The sequence below is a fragment of the Haemaphysalis longicornis genome, unplaced genomic scaffold (assembly GCF_048455015.1).
Source record: "Haemaphysalis longicornis isolate Haplotype H1 unplaced genomic scaffold, Haemaphysalis longicornis Haplotype H1 scaffold_7, whole genome shotgun sequence".
Lineage (NCBI taxonomy): Eukaryota > Metazoa > Arthropoda > Arachnida > Ixodida > Ixodidae > Haemaphysalis > Haemaphysalis longicornis.
The window spans coordinates 84,274,577-84,289,616 of NW_027526422.1; the positions used below are offsets into that span (position 1 = coordinate 84,274,577).

Consider the following 15,040-nt stretch of genomic DNA (forward strand, 5'->3'; position numbering starts at 1 on the left):
GCGTTAACGGAGCTGTGCTTGCGAAGGCTAGCTGCGTGACGTCATGCCGTCTCCCTCCCTTTTTCTCCCTCCATGGTGGAACCTTTCGTCGCTGTTGCCGCGTGATTTTTCATATGCCGCCAGGAGGTGGCGGTTTTCTGCAGTAGATGTAGAATATCATTTGCTATCGGAAAACCAAGCATCCATGAATTTTTTAATAAAGGAACACTGTAAATATTCCTTGTGTACTAATTTCCTGTCTTATATTTGCTTAATGTCTTGTTCTTGTTCAACAAAGTTGACAAGTATGAACATATAAACCGGGCTTAGACGTTTACAACTTTGCCTGGGTGGCTGAATCGAGTCACAGACAGACAGACAGACAGACAGACAGACAGAGACCAAAATTTCTGGGTTTAAGTTGCCCAAGAAAGACTATCGTCTTTAAAAGTAACGCAATCGGCGATTATCGTGCGTAAAATTTTGCGAGTCCGGCGCACTACAGGCTTGTCTTCAGCGGTGCCCCGCGCTTTTGCGTACGTGCATGCTGCGCACTATGCGTCTACTTTCATTAAACACTGCTGATTTGCGTCGCCGTTAAGACTGCATGGTGCAGCGTTAGCTTTCTGTTTCATTGGGTGGCTCAGTGACAAAATGCAGCGAGCGTAGAAGCATGAAATCTGTTTTGCGATTCCGAAAGTAATGAGTGGTCGGGCGAACTGTGTGGCCGTCCCGTTTCCTTGTTTGCTCTCACTTTATTTAATTACGCTTTTGCATCATATATCCCCAGTTCGCACTTAACAGACTAGAATAAGGGTCGGCAACGTATTCAGGTCTATTACCGAGTTGCATGAAGTCGATACGGCGGAGGGCTGGATGGCCAATCAGGTAGGAGGGGGAGGGGGGCTTTGAAGTCAAAGGGGAAAAATTCAGCGGATTGCCAATAATATTTGACAATAATCTGGCAAAGTGTGAATATGGGGAACAATGCAGCTGGAAGAGATAAATTTTCTGCCCTTGTCTCCTCGTCAAACAGTATTTAAGTTCAAAACTGGCGTGTCGACGTTCAGATTGTTAGTGACAGGGGGAGGGGTGGGGGTTCTGACGACTTGCTGGGGGCCGCATAATACAGCCCCGCGGTCCACATTCGGCCGGCGGGCTGTAGGTTGCCGACCCCTGCAGTAGATATAACCAACACAGTCAATGACGATCGCACGTAAATATTTGGGCCACGCACCGTGTATGTGGCTGTGTTATGTTATGTAAATATAGAATTACACATCTCTGCAATAGCGGACATGCCATTTGGCACTTGTGTTGCGTCCTTAATTTCGCTTAATTTGTTTATTTGACGTTACTGAATCACCTATTCGCTAATATACATGTACCCTGCCATTCGTAAATCGTATGGCGTAAATTGTTAAGCAAAAATAATTTAGTTTGCGAAAGTACGAAATAAAATTTACACTCGTTTTCAAGGCGGTACCAGGCCAGCAGTGTGAGCTGAGTCGGCTGCGCTTCTCGCGTCGTCTTGCATATGCTCCACCTGAAGCAACCATTTACAGTGACCTCAGGATGAGCCGCATTCTGTGTTTGTGGTACACTTGCGAACTGTTTCTTTGCCAATGGTACGCAAAAAGAAAGAACGATAAGGATCGTCAGGAAGTTAGACCACCCGAGTTGGGGATACTGTCCCACGTCACTAAGATCGCGACAGCTCGCTCAAAAGAAAGCCGAGAAATCGGCTTGTTGTAGCGGATATTCTTTTGTTTAGCCTCTACAAATACTTTAAGGGCATCGTATTGAGCATGCAGTCACTTAAATGCACCACAATGGGATTAAATTAGGTACAATTAAGCTACTTTCGCTCTGGCTTGTAATTGAAAACACATGGAGGGCAGTGAGGGTCGTCTGCTTTTGTACTACCCAGAGGCGTCGGCCACTAGGGACGCTGCATGTCACCAAAACTCCAGCGCAGGAGCCCTATACTTATCCTGGTATTCTCTTTCTGTGCAGTGTCTTGTTTTTGCTCCGATGTTTTCTTAGTCCTTTTATTTGTATTTTCCCCGTAGCGTCCTCTTTCATCTTTTTTCGTCTTTTCTTTTTCCATCTTGTCAAGAAATATAGTCACCCCTACCTGTAATCCCTCGAGTTTACCATTGTTTTCTCAAGATGTAGATATTGAACCCTGCCTGCATAAAGCGTTGACTTCTCCAATTTCCATTTAGAGCACATGCACTGCTGCCACCTCTGCCCACTCCCTACCGAACCCTTTCTGGGAATTGCCCACGGAAGTACACCACAAACCATTTCCTCGCCCGCAGCTACGGATATCCCAGCAACGACCTCATCCCTCACAAGGACGAGCGTTCATCGGGAGAAGTAGTCGTGGTCTGCTTGATGTGGCGGCAAATAGGCAAACGCCGTTTAATCGAGCGAGGTGTTCGCTAACTACTCATACTACGCGAATGAAAACAGAGGGCGGCGCATGGCGGGATCAGTCGTCCTTCTGGTGGATGACGTTGACGATGAGCTCCCGCTGCTCCCGAGACTCGAGGCGCAGCCGGCGCAGCTCCTCCCACGAGAGCAGGGTGATGGAGGAGTTTGTGATGGAGTAGAGGAATGCGATGAGCATGCCGCGGCTGTAGCCGGCCACGCCCTCCATCACGTAGATCTTGCGCACACAGTCCAGCACGCCGGCGTAGTAGATGCCCCGGCCATGCCTGTCCACGGGCTGCAGGTACAAGCGCGTCTTGATCATGTCCAGCGTGGCCACGGCCGGCGCGGCCGCCACGCTCGATAACATGGCCGCGATCAGGGACGCCAGCAGGTGGTGCAGCTGGTCCTTCTCGTACAACGACAGGTGCCGCTTGGCCTGCACCCACACACACCCTGCCATGAGCAACCCCTCCGAAGCTGTATGGGGGGTATGTGCCAAACAAAAAGAGTATGAAGTGTGCGAACGTTTAGATCAAGAGGGAGACAAGAGGGAGAGGAAGGAGGCAAGGGTTTGGAGAAGAAGGCTGCGCTACGGAAACAGACCCCAGCGTCATCGGGGCCCGACGACGCCTCAAGCCTACCGACACAAGTTCCAGGCTGTGATCTGGGAACGAGACCCTTCGGCAACGTTCCTCTGGCGGCTCCTCTTTACAGAAGGAGAACCAGCTAGCTAAGCTGCCGGGCTGACACGGTCGGGCTACACACCGACGCCAGTTCAATCAAGAAGGCTACGTCTAATCTCACGGCAGCCGTTAAAATTACCTCCGGGAAATTATCACGGCAGTTTCCATAAAAGCTGGCTGGCGGAAGATCTGCTGAATAATATTACGTCCCAACGTAGCCTAACGTAACATAACCTGACCGAACCTAACCTAACCTAACCCAACGCGTCATAACCTACCCAAATCCTGCCAAACTGCAACAAACCCAAACTAACCCAGCCCAACGACACAGAACACAACCTGTATTAAACGTAATTCAACGAATTCTAGAAGTCCTGTGCGTCGTTCTCTTGATATAGTGAAAAACAGAGTAAAAAAAGCACTAACAAAATCACGATGGCCAAAAAATTCCGAAAGCTAGAAAAAAAAAAGAAAAACATCCAACCGTCGGACTCGAGCCTGAGCCTTCTCGTTTCAAACCGAGCACTATGCCCCAGCGCTACAGAGGCCAGCTGCAGACAGGGCTTCTTAGGGGGATATTTATCAGATTGAATCTCCGCGTAGCGTGCTTAGCCAATAACAAGCGACTGCCGTGACAAATTCCTGACGGTAATTCTCCCGGTTGCCGGGATAATAGACACTACCAATCAAGAACGCACCTGGGGCTACGCTCCCCTGGCTCTTGGCGGTGACGGCTAAGCTCACTACCTGCCAGCACTAAGAGACACGACGGTCGCCTTGACCCCTACATCAAATAGGAAGACAGACTGTAACGTGAGGCGATACCGTACTTCAAGACTTTTACGCGAACTTGAACCGCGGGAACACTTTAACTTATTTACTGTTAGTTGTCTTGTGCTGTGAAATACCTTTCCCATCAATTAAATGTTTCTTCTGTGTGTCCGGACCGCTCGATAAATTATTGACGTGGCACCCCCCCGCCCAACCACCCCACCTTCTCGAGAAGTGCGGCCATTAAGACAAAATACAAGTCCAGTTTGAAAAAACTATTTTCCGTTAACACGCTCAGCTCGATTCCAGTCACGAAAGATGTTTTTTCCACCGAGAAAACATAAGAAATATTGATAAACTTTTAAATTTCGGGCTACAGTGGCGTATTATTGCCGGGATTGACGTAATATGGCCCAGGACTACGAATAGTTATCAATGTATTGACTTCACGTTAGCCTTCAAGTGATATGACCAAACAAAACTACAGGCCCCACAACAATTGCGCAGTCGGATGCCTTGGCGGTGCTTTTGTTTGCAGCCGTGAATGACACAAATAATAACGCTGTGACGCCATGGAAAAATTGCCGTAAAGTGACTGGGAGGTCTCCACTGCTTCATATTTTTTCCTCAATACCTGCATTATTTGTTTGAAGATTGCGAAACAATTCGTATCATTGTTGCCGGGACAAAGCAGCCTTTTTTATAGCGAAATCGCCAAAATCATCATCAGGATTTCCTGAGTAGCCCTCACTTTCTTCCCGAGACAAACGAATATTATTTTTTTTTCAGATAAAAAACCACCGGCAAATGGTTGCCTCAATCGCAAAATCGAGTCCGGGGCACACAAATGCTTGTCGTTTATCAAGTTTTCAGCAGCCTTTACTTGACTGGAGGAATCTCTAGAGCAGAATAGAGGAAGCAGGATAGGTCGAAGACAGCCCCGCGCCACAGGGAAGACTGATTGGGCTAGTTTGCTTGCTTGATTGTTCGTTTTCCTTTTGTCTTCTTGTTTGCTTGCTTGCTTGCTTGCTTGCTCGCTTGCTGGCTTGTTTGTTTGTTTGTTTGTTTGTTTGTTTGTTTGTTTGTTTGTTTGTTTGTTTGTTTGTTTGTTTGTTTGTTTGTTTGTTTGTTTGTTTGTTTGTTTGTTTGTTTGTTTGTTTGTTTGTTTGTTTCCGACGCGGTGGCTCAGTGGCTAAGGCGTTGCGGTGCTGAGCACGAGGTCGCGGGTTCGATCGATTCCCGGCCGCGGCGGCCGCTTTTCTGATGGAGGTGCAAATCAAAAAGGCCCGTGTGTACGAGATTTCGGCGCACGTTAAAGATACCCAGGTTGTCAAAAATTAATCCTCAGCCCTCCACTACGTCGCGCCTCATCGCCTGCGTTGCGTCAGCGCGTACCCTACAATCAATCAATCAATCAATCAATCAATCAATCAATCAATCAATCAATCAATCAATCAATCAATCAATCAATCAATCAGTCAATCAATCAATCAATGTTCGTTTGTTTGTTTGATTGCTTGTTTGTTTGTTTGCTTGTTTCCTTGCTTGCTTGTGTTTGTTTGCTTGTTTGTTTGCTTTCTTGCTTATCTGCTTCCTTACTTGCTTTCTTGCTCGTTTGTTTTTCTGTTTGATTGATTGATTGCATGCGTGCTTGCTTGCATTGTTTTTCTGTTTGCTTGCTTGCTGGCTTGCCTGTCTGTTTGGTTGTTTTTTTGCTTGCTTTCTTGTTTGTTTTTGTATTTGCTCTCTTGCTTGCTTGTTGTTTGTTCGTTTGTTTTTATCTTTGTTTGCTTGCTTGCTTGCTTGCTTGCACACTTGTTTGATGGCTTGTTTGTTTGCTTGCTTATTTTTTTGCTTGATTGATTGATTGCTTGCTTGTTTGTTTGCTTTGGTTTTTTTGCTTGCCAGTTTCTTTGCTTGCTTGCTTGTTTGCTTTAGTTTTTTTGCTTGCCTGTTTCTTTGCTTGCTTGCTTGCTTGCTTGTTTGTTTTCTGTTTGTTTGCTTGCCTGTTTGTTTGTGTTTGCTTGCCTGTTTGTTTGTTTGTTTGTGTTTTCTGGCCCGTTTGTTTGTTTGTTTGTGTTTGTTTGTTTGTTTGTGTTTGCTTGTTTGTTTGCTTGCCTGCCTGCTTGCTTGTTTGTTTGTTTGTTTGTTTGTTTGTACAAAGTGCATGATGCTGAGGGCGAGGAGTAAAATCTGTCCGAAATCGACAGCCTGACCGAGCTGCAAGCCCCCAATTACTGGAGAGCATTACAGCAACATCAAATACAACTTGTATCTTTAAAAGCCAGAGAACAAAAGAAAGCAAAACGAAATAACCATCTGTACAATGAACACACGGAAACAATAATGAGTACTATGCGTGCGTCAGTGTTCTATTCCGATCAGGCTGGTGTCTATACGGCGACAGCGATGCCGCAACTTGCGCGTATACGTGCGAGTGGGCAGACATTCTACGGTACGCCGCGCCTTGGGGGGCTCCTTACCTGCACGAAGGCGCCCATTTGGATGGCGGAGCCGAGGGCGAGTCGCAGCACGTTCGCCTGCGCGGCGCGCCAGAGCCCGCGGCGCAGGCCGTGCTCGTGGTAAATGGTGCGGGCGGCCTCGAGGCTAGAGCGGTAGTGGTGCTGGTAGCCGACGGCGATCTGGGCCGAGGCGCGCGTCTGCAGCTGGCACTTGACCAGCTGCAGCGGGCTGCCCAGGAAGGCGCCCACGGCGCCGCACAGCCCCCCGGACATGGCGCTCAGCCGCACGCTGGGCTCCAGGTTCTCGTCCAGCGTCATGCCGCAGTCCTCGATCACCTGCAGCCGTTCGCCATTCGCCATTGCTTTATACGCTCTGGTCCCCCTTTAGGCGACCCGAGTCTAACAGCTTGTGTGACAAGAAACACAATGATGCGCACAGGCTTTTGGGACCCCATTTCTTGATACGTGTGCTTGCTATTTCGCGTGAACTCTACATGGCAGGGGCGTAGCCAGAAAGGGCGGCGGAGGGTGTTTTGGGGACAGAGCACCCCTCGAAATTTTCTGAGCGCTACATCCCTCTCCACCCTGTAGGTGTTGTCTTTCTATTTCAGAAGGGCCTTGTTTTTCGGCGGCGTATAACAACCCCCGGAAAATATTTCTGGCTACGCCACTGTTACACAGGAAGACGCTCGACTGGCAGCCGCGAGTTAAGAAATAAAATTTCCCTCCACCGCAGCACTTCGCGCACCCCATGTTGGAATACATATTGCAGAAGAGTAGTTGTTGATGACAAGAGCATTGTGCTGAATGGCGTTATGGCCTTTAAAGGGGCCCTGAAAGGCGTTTTGAGCACACTAAATTGACTAGCGCAATCGTTAGATTGGGTCGTCAACATCATCTGTGCCAAGTATTACTCTTTTACGCGCAGCGGAAAGCTCACACTTTTGTTGCAAAGTTTGTCGCTTTTTTCTCACCCTTTCCTTCGTGTTTTTGGACGCCGCCATCTTCACATGTCTACATCATCGATTCCCAGATTTTCGTCATGAGCTAGACATCCTGCTATTGGGCGGCTTTTTCACGCACTTCCGGCAAAGAGATGAGTTGTCTGCTCAGCGTCGGCTCGCCGGCTGATCTGCCAGCGGAGTGCCAGTGTGCTTGGACATTTTACGACAAACGAAACAAGTGTAAACAAACGCTTAACCGTTTGTATTGAATGCAACAGGGCCATAACACGACATGAATATTCTCTTACTTGAGTACGTTCCATAAAGAAAGCGTTGAAGCCCCGTGGCACTTCTTTCTTGCAATCGCAGAGAACGCCCTGAGCCGAATGCCCGGGTTTGACGCATACATTTTATTCAACTTCCAAACAATCCAGAGATGCGTTTCGAACGAACACAACGTCACAACATGCGTTGCAGGTCCGAACCGCGATTGACAGACGATGGGTTGCCTCCTCCTGCCCCTCGTAAATTCGGCACTCACCTCGCGCGCGGTTTGCGGGGACGAACAGCAAGTCACTTAACTCTCGCGCACAAGCCGAGATGGCTTTTAGCCACGCACACTGCACATACGCCATGCGAGGTTGAGTCGTACGCCGCTTGAGAAAGATAATCCAGACCATGGGAAGCACTATCCACCCGCAGAAGCACAACGTCGCATTTCATCGCGAAACAAAGGCGTCCACAACACACACACCATCGCCTCCTGTAATGCCAAACGCATCTCGCACTTCCAAATGGGAGTGAGTAGTATGCCTGCAGTGCCCATATGCCGCGAGGTGGGGCCCCAAGCTGAACCGGGATCACGCAACCGTAACTGACTTCTAGAGCGGTTTGTGCCTTGTTTCTAGGGCAACCGATGTTTGATATTGTCAAAGAAATGGTGCTCGCTCCAGCGCTAGAAAGCTCAGAGCCGCGGAGGAGCATGTTTTGCCAACGTTGCCGCTCTCCACCACGCGTCGCCCCAAGCTGAACTGGCGTTTTGTGCACGGGTTCTGTATCGGTTTAAAATGTCTTTTTCACATGCCGCCGCCAGGAATTACCACCGCCACAAAATAAGACCCGGCACCAGCGGGGCCACATCTGATACGGCGCTTTTTGGATAAACAGTGCGCTGTGCATCCAAGGGAGCGAGCGCAGGATCCTCTCCGTGCGGCTGCGAGTTCGCCGCCGATAAAGAGTCGCGTGCCGCCGATAGCAAAGTTCTGCAGCAGCGTACACCGCTAAAGGGCAAGGCCAGGCCGCCGCACACATGCGGCCAGATTTTTCGTTCGCTTTTCCAGCCTTGAGCGGAGAGCGGGATTCATGGTGTCAACAAAGCTTGCCCGTAGCAGACGGCTGTGTGAGCAGCGCAATAGCGGAAGTACGTCACCGCCGAGGAGCGCAGCATCATGGGAGGGAAGGCTCTCTCGCCGTCAGTAGCAGAGAGTAAGTTGAAAGGAGGAGGAAACGCGGCGCGACGATAATACGCGGTTTTTGATTTAGGATTTCTCAGCTAATACTCATCGCTTCAACAAAATTCTTGCGGAAGGAGATTGCTAATACATTGCTTTATTTGGTTACATGTACATCCACGCATCGGCGGAAGGTATTTCAGGTTGCATGCTTTGTATTTCGGGTTGCATGCTTTGCTGAGAGTGGGCAGGGAAGCGATATGCTGATCTATAATCTCATGATTATCCCATGGGCGTAGTGACGTGGAAAGAAATTTTGAGGTGCGCCATGACAATTAAGCGGGATGAAGATTCTGTCCCTCTCGATCACTTCAAGGTAAAAGGAAGGAGCGATCATCAATACTATCAAGTTTTTCATTTCGGAACGGCGACTGCACTCGACCATTTCCTTCGTCCACTCTCATTTTTTTTCTTTAATTCTAAAAGAATGACTGCGTATGTTCTGTACTTTGCGAGCGCATCTGAGGCTGGGTCGCGAATGGGGCACCACCGTGAGGCTGGCCTTGACGCTATGAGAACCATGGACTCTCCAATAACGCAGCAGGATCTTCCATACACTATTCTTGGACTAATAAAACGGCCACTTCTCGTATTTTTTTGGTATGCCACCTCGAAACCCATGACTGTGAATGACGCATAGTGGTGAAGGGGTTGTTACTTTCGTGGCGGAAATTAATTTGTGAACTTTCTCAAAGCACTGACTCTAAGGAACGGATTGAGCTAAGTTGGCTCAGACGATTTGCGAATGAGACGTGAAGTCGCATGTACAACCGTATGAACACCCACTATGACACAGGGGTGGTCACCATAGGTTATTCGCGATCCTGCACATGTGGAGGACTGGTATATGACTTCAATGATGGCGGCGCATAATGCACAATGAACGTTCGTCCATCGCTCGGAGTAATTGCTGTATAAATAAAGCTCTATGCGTTTGCCCGAAGGCTGTGGATCGCGGTATACTACGGAGGGCCAGTGGAAGAGCGGCGCGGGGGCGCGGCTCACCTGGAAGAATCCAAGGCGGAGCCCGTGCGTGACCTGGCGGTAGGCGATGCTGGGCACGAGGCCGCGGTACACGCTCAAGGGTCCGTCCGTTTTCGCCATCATGCGCAGCGACTGTATCGTGCGCCGGTACATCACCACGTAGTAGCCGCGCCGGTGGAGCTCGCCTTGGACCTGCGGCGCGAACGTTCGCACAGTCACACTCGCTGCTCAGACGCCCAGTTATAAGAAAACGAGTTAAAGTCTTAGTTTGCGCACAACCTGGAAAACCGCCTGCAACATCTTTTAAAGCGAAGCTTTATTTGCTTCTCTAACGACTGTTTGAGAGATGCTGCTGCTGCTGCTGTTCCCCTGGCCGAATGCGCCGCTCGTGCCCGCCGGCTCCTCCTCGCCGGCCGCTCTGCTGGAAAGGAGGAGAATCCTGGGTTTCTCACAAAACCACCTGATGTCGCGCAGTTCTCTGCGAATATCGCGAATATCGTTCCTCGCCGCCTTTGATGCATCCAAAAAGAGCGTGAACGCGCTCCAGGAAAATTGCTTTAAAACGTTCCCGCAGTTTCCGGAAGATCTAGGCCCGAAAGAAGTGTCACGCAGAACAGGGGCGCCGTCGTGAACTACTAAACGTTGCACAAACCGCGATTGTATGCTGATGGGTAAGCTGGCTCAAAGACGTGAGTCAAGGCGACAATGCGGGGCGGCAGTGAAAGATGACGAGTGCCCTGGGAGCTACGGGAAGAAGCTACGAGAGAATGAAAATGCCGCACGTGCTTTCTTCTCATCCGAGTCTTGCCACTACGCCCGTGCAATCGTTCCAAATGGTGCTATTTGATCCGCATTGTGCAGTTCAGAATAGTCACATTACAGACGATCATTGAAAGCGACGTCGAATCGCATATACGCGCGGGATCCCCAATTTTTCTTTGGGCAGAGGAAATTGTTTCTATTATGCAGGTCACGGAAGGCATCAGTATGACTTTCAATTCATTACATTACTCCCGGATGAGGTGGCTTAGAAACAACACTGCTGAATGTCAACCGCAGTGCAGTTTTAACCGATCGTGGGGCATGTTTTACTTTCCCAGAATTGAGAACTCTATCAGTGTACCCGTGATGTGTAACATGTTTTTAAATGCGTTCATTAGAACACGAATCAGAGCCGCATTTTTTGACATTACTCCAGCCAAATAAAAGCCGATATGAAAGTGGCAAGCCAACGGGGAGTTATTGCCATTTTCAGAACTTCCGTGGTAGTAATTATTTACCAGAAAGGCAAGAAGAACGGCAAGGATATAGGGACGCTATAGTGGAAAAAGGTTTTGCACTTTCTGGAAGGTGTGTGTAAAACACGAGTTGGCACTGGTTTGGAAAACCGGCTTGAGAAAACATTCCTCCTGGCAAAATGGGGTACGTCGGCCCCAGTGGCAAGGAAAATAAAAAAGTACGCAGTGTTTATTCTGCCGGTAGCCTGTAGAAATGTCGCGGGGAATTTCTCCCGGCAGTCGCCTCTCATTGGCTTACAAAACCCTGTGACATTTTCCTTGGAAACAAGCGTTTTGATATTCTCACACCGCATCTGTAGCACGGACGAAAGTTACCTAATTTCACGCTTCAGAAGTAAATTAATGCGGCCTATAACGCAGCGTGTCATAAGCTAACTGAATTCCCCTAACTTAAGGTAACTAACCTATAACAACCTAAGCTAACCCACCAAATATAACCGAACCTACCCCAGCCCAGCTACACCGCACACAACCGATCGTAAACCCAAACTCAACCCAGTAGAAGTCATGCGCTTCTATATCGTGGTAACTGTAGAAATAACACGACTGCAAAATAATTCGCTGACAAAATCCCAATGAACGAGAACTTGTAAAACCATGAAAACCGCACACAAAAGAGCATTACCTAACCCGGGATTCCAACCATAGCCTCCTCGTTTCAAAGCTGGTACTATGCAACACCGCCAAAGACGCAGACGGCAGGACTCACTTTCGCGGCATTCGCTGTGTATTTGTCTCACTGATGCTCCAGGTGGTGTGCTTAGCCAGTGGCCACTGAGAGGCGACTGCCGGGAGGGGTTCCCTGGGTCGTTTCTACCGGCGGCAGGTATAATAGACAGTGCGAGAAAAATATGGTCATTAGGCGTTCTTTTCCCACATCCTGCCCGTGGAACATGACCAAACTCACCAAGTCGACGTTTAACCATTGCACTCGGTGGTACCACTGAATTGGCCCCCTGGCAACCCCATGGCAGCCGCCGTAACCACGCCGGCCGCCGTACAGCTTAGGCTATAAAACGCCAACGTAGCCACTTCAAGGGAAGCTTGCCTTCACCCTTTCTGACCATTATATTGTAAACCCCAGTGGTTCTCAAATGGGGGAGAGCATTTGAGGGGTCTACGAAGCCTCCCTCAAAACGTTTTTTCCCGCAAATCTTTTCTCGATTTTGCCAGCGCTTGCTTTCAGTGCGAAAAGGTGACTTCTCCGCATTACACGTAAGTTGGGTTTCCCCACGTCACACATATTTTAACATGTTTTTTTTTGCACAACACGCCATCTACGAGCAGCTCAGCGTGCGAATTTCTGATTCATACAGGCTTCGGCGTAGCAGGCGCGTACCAATGCATTTGCTGCACGGCGAAGTCCTACCCTCTACGCCAGCTTACTCCGAGCTACGTTGATACGCGAGTACGTCTGTAATACGCGCCCATGTGGAGGCACATCTTTGCAGCGCATACATACCTGCATACGGGTCCGGGTAATGTCGAAAGGGTGCATGATGAGTGTCGCCACGGTGGGTCCGACCACACCCTCGAGCACGTTCTGCAAGCTGTCGACCTCGTTGAACTTCGACATCCTTCCAGCTCTGTTCCTTCTTCGTCTCTTCTCCTTCTTCTTCCTCTTCTCCTTCTTCTCTGAAGCACCTTCAAAGACACTGACTTTGCGTGGGTACGCCAACGTCAATCAGACACTACTGCGCCACAGCTGGCAACTCATACACAACAACACTTCTATGCGTGTTTAGCTATCCTAAGTTTTCTTGATCCTTTACGCGTGTATTATCACCTTTTCTAATTTGTTTGTTTTCTGTTTTCTTTTTTTTTGTGCGTGTGGTGTCAGCCTAGGAAGTAAACTTATGAAGCACTTAAATTTCGTACCTTTTAAAAAAAAACACCCTTTGTAAGTGCCGCCCAGATTTGTATCGCTTTAATGCGCTAGGATCTCAGTGCCTAAGCACGCCACCCGGTTCATCATTGAGACAAATACCCCCCGAATCCCCTTTTCTTCTGAGCATGGGCATTCTCCTGAGCTTCCTTCGGTCATAGTGCCATCATCTGCATCTCAGGACGAGCAGACGGATGGGAACAGAGAAAACACAGTGGAGGAACCTTCACCTACTTCGAGCTCGGAATTCTACACCCGCCGCAAGGTGGACAGGAAGTCGCAACTACGAGCGGTTCTAGGTGTGAAGCGTCCGGAAATTCCTCAGCCTTGGCCCAGGAAATGGCACACTATCGTTCACAAGGTTACAACTGTATCGACAAGAACACCGCACTATCGCGCTACAAGATACGGCAGTCTAGATGATACCGAGTGTTCACGGTGCTCAACCAATAACGACATTGCACACATCCTGTGGGACTGCCCTCGCTTTGCCGACTGTCCACAACAAGCCTTCAAAAACGTGGGATTGGCAAGCCCACCCAGCCTTAACGATTGGCTTTTTCCAAGTCGTTCCAATCAGAGCGAAGAATGGCACCTGCTCACCGCTCTACGAAACTTCGTCGAGAGATCTGGCCTACACCATTTCCTTTAGTTTCGTGCCCCATTGGATGCATCATATGTAAGGCAGAAGATTGGCAACATTCACCGGAAGAATCAGGACCATGGCCAATCCCCTGCGGGGGATGTGCGCCATCGTCGGTAGCAGAAGCCGAATGTGGAAGCCGCACCCTCATCGCCTAGAGCGACGGGGTTCCCTCGCACTGCCTTCTCCAAGCCAATAGACCCCATTTCACATACTTTTTTTTCCCCAACCCCCCTTACCTAATCCCGCTCCCCTAGACACCAAAATTCGCTAAAACGTAACATGGCGTCTTTGTATTCCTTGTACATAAAATAAATGGGTGTTAACACCACCACCCGCGAAATTGAGTCCTGCCGCCTGCGTCTTGGTGGTGTGGTAAGTGCCGGCTTTGAAACGAGGATGCTATGGTTCGAATCCTGTGGGAGGTAATGCTTTTTGTGTGTGGTTTTCATGGTTTTACAAATTCCGCTGTACTAATTGTGCAACACACTGCGCCCCCACTAAACTACACAATTGGCGAAGTTAACACAATTAACCTTTATAATAGTGCAAATGGAGATTATTGCGGGAAGAAAATTTCAATAAACGAAGAATGTATGGATAGTAAAACGTTTATTGAGCTTAAAGGGCAGGGGTAGATGGTGTGGTTAGCCTCCTAAGTCCAGGAGGCCAATATTAAGATATATAATCCTAGCAAATGTTGTAAGCACAGCTCCAAGAAACAGTTTTTTTGGTCCCCCCTCCTCCCCCTTTCCGTTTTTTTTTTTGAGGCCTTGTTTGTAGTAGTTTGTGTAGCAGGTATAGGTCGCGGTACGGCTGTTGTTCGCTCGCTCCTCTCTGCTGTAAAAATTAACTGGGAATCAAGTGAACCTTCATCAGTATTTAGTATTTGAATTTAATGTCTAGTCCCCTAATTACCACTTTACAGACCCGGTGATTTTGGTTGGTGTGGTCATGAAAAAGTCACACAAGCTTGCACTTACCCGCAAGACTTGAACGGCGAAGCTGTTGTAGGTGAATATTGCCGGACATATAGTTAAATTTCAGTATCATTGTTTATTTGCATAGTTGCAGTGCTAGTAATCGTCGTCATATGCATCGAAGAGGTCGTGTGTGCCTGTAGTGGGACAGTATGGAACAGAAGGTGGAATCAAGGGGAGGGAACGTGTCTTCAGTGGTGGGAGGGTAGCACCCGCTGTCGGGCCTCGAGGTTGGGAGGGCCCAGTAGTGCAGATCGCGGGCTGCGGCATGAGCCGCTTCATTCCCAACCGGGCCGGCATGGCCAGGAGTCCAGACAATGGTCACTTCTAGGTCCAGAGGCAGGCAGCGTAGCATGGGTAAGGCTTGCTGTGGGGCGAGACCAGCCTGGTAAAGGCGGCAAGCTTGCTGTGAATCGCTAATGATGGTGAGATAAGGCTGATTTCGATGTGTAGTAATGGCA

The 15,040-nt window shown here is 49.0% G+C and overlaps 1 protein-coding gene across 1 annotated transcript; it reads right to left on the bottom strand.

Annotated features, from left to right (window-relative positions):
• Positions 1-2,465: 2,465 nt before the first annotated feature.
• LOC144146383 (solute carrier family 25 member 35-like) lies at positions 2,466-12,647 on the bottom strand. The gene is made up of 4 exons (XM_077678339.1): positions 12,534-12,647; positions 9,795-9,965; positions 6,356-6,670; positions 2,466-2,854 (listed from the first exon to the last, which is right to left on the bottom strand). Exons 1-4 carry the CDS (start codon positions 12,645-12,647, stop codon positions 2,477-2,479), a joined length of 978 nt encoding a protein of 325 aa, XP_077534465.1. The 3' UTR covers positions 2,466-2,476.
• Between the last annotated feature and the right edge of the window lie 2,393 nt (positions 12,648-15,040).

Excerpts from the sequence above, each read along its gene's own strand:
- LOC144146383 (XM_077678339.1), bottom strand. The coding sequence starts at position 12,647 with ATGTCGAAGTTCAACGAGGTCGACAGCTTGCAGAACGTGCTCGAGGGT. Across the intron at positions 9,966-12,533 it reads TTACCCGGACCCGTATGCAG|GTCCAAGGCGAGCTCCACCG; the intron begins GTATGTATGCGC and ends TTCGCGCCGCAG. Across the intron at positions 2,855-6,355 it reads AAATGGGCGCCTTCGTGCAG|GCCAAGCGGCACCTGTCGTT; the intron begins GTAAGGAGCCCC and ends GTGTGGGTGCAG.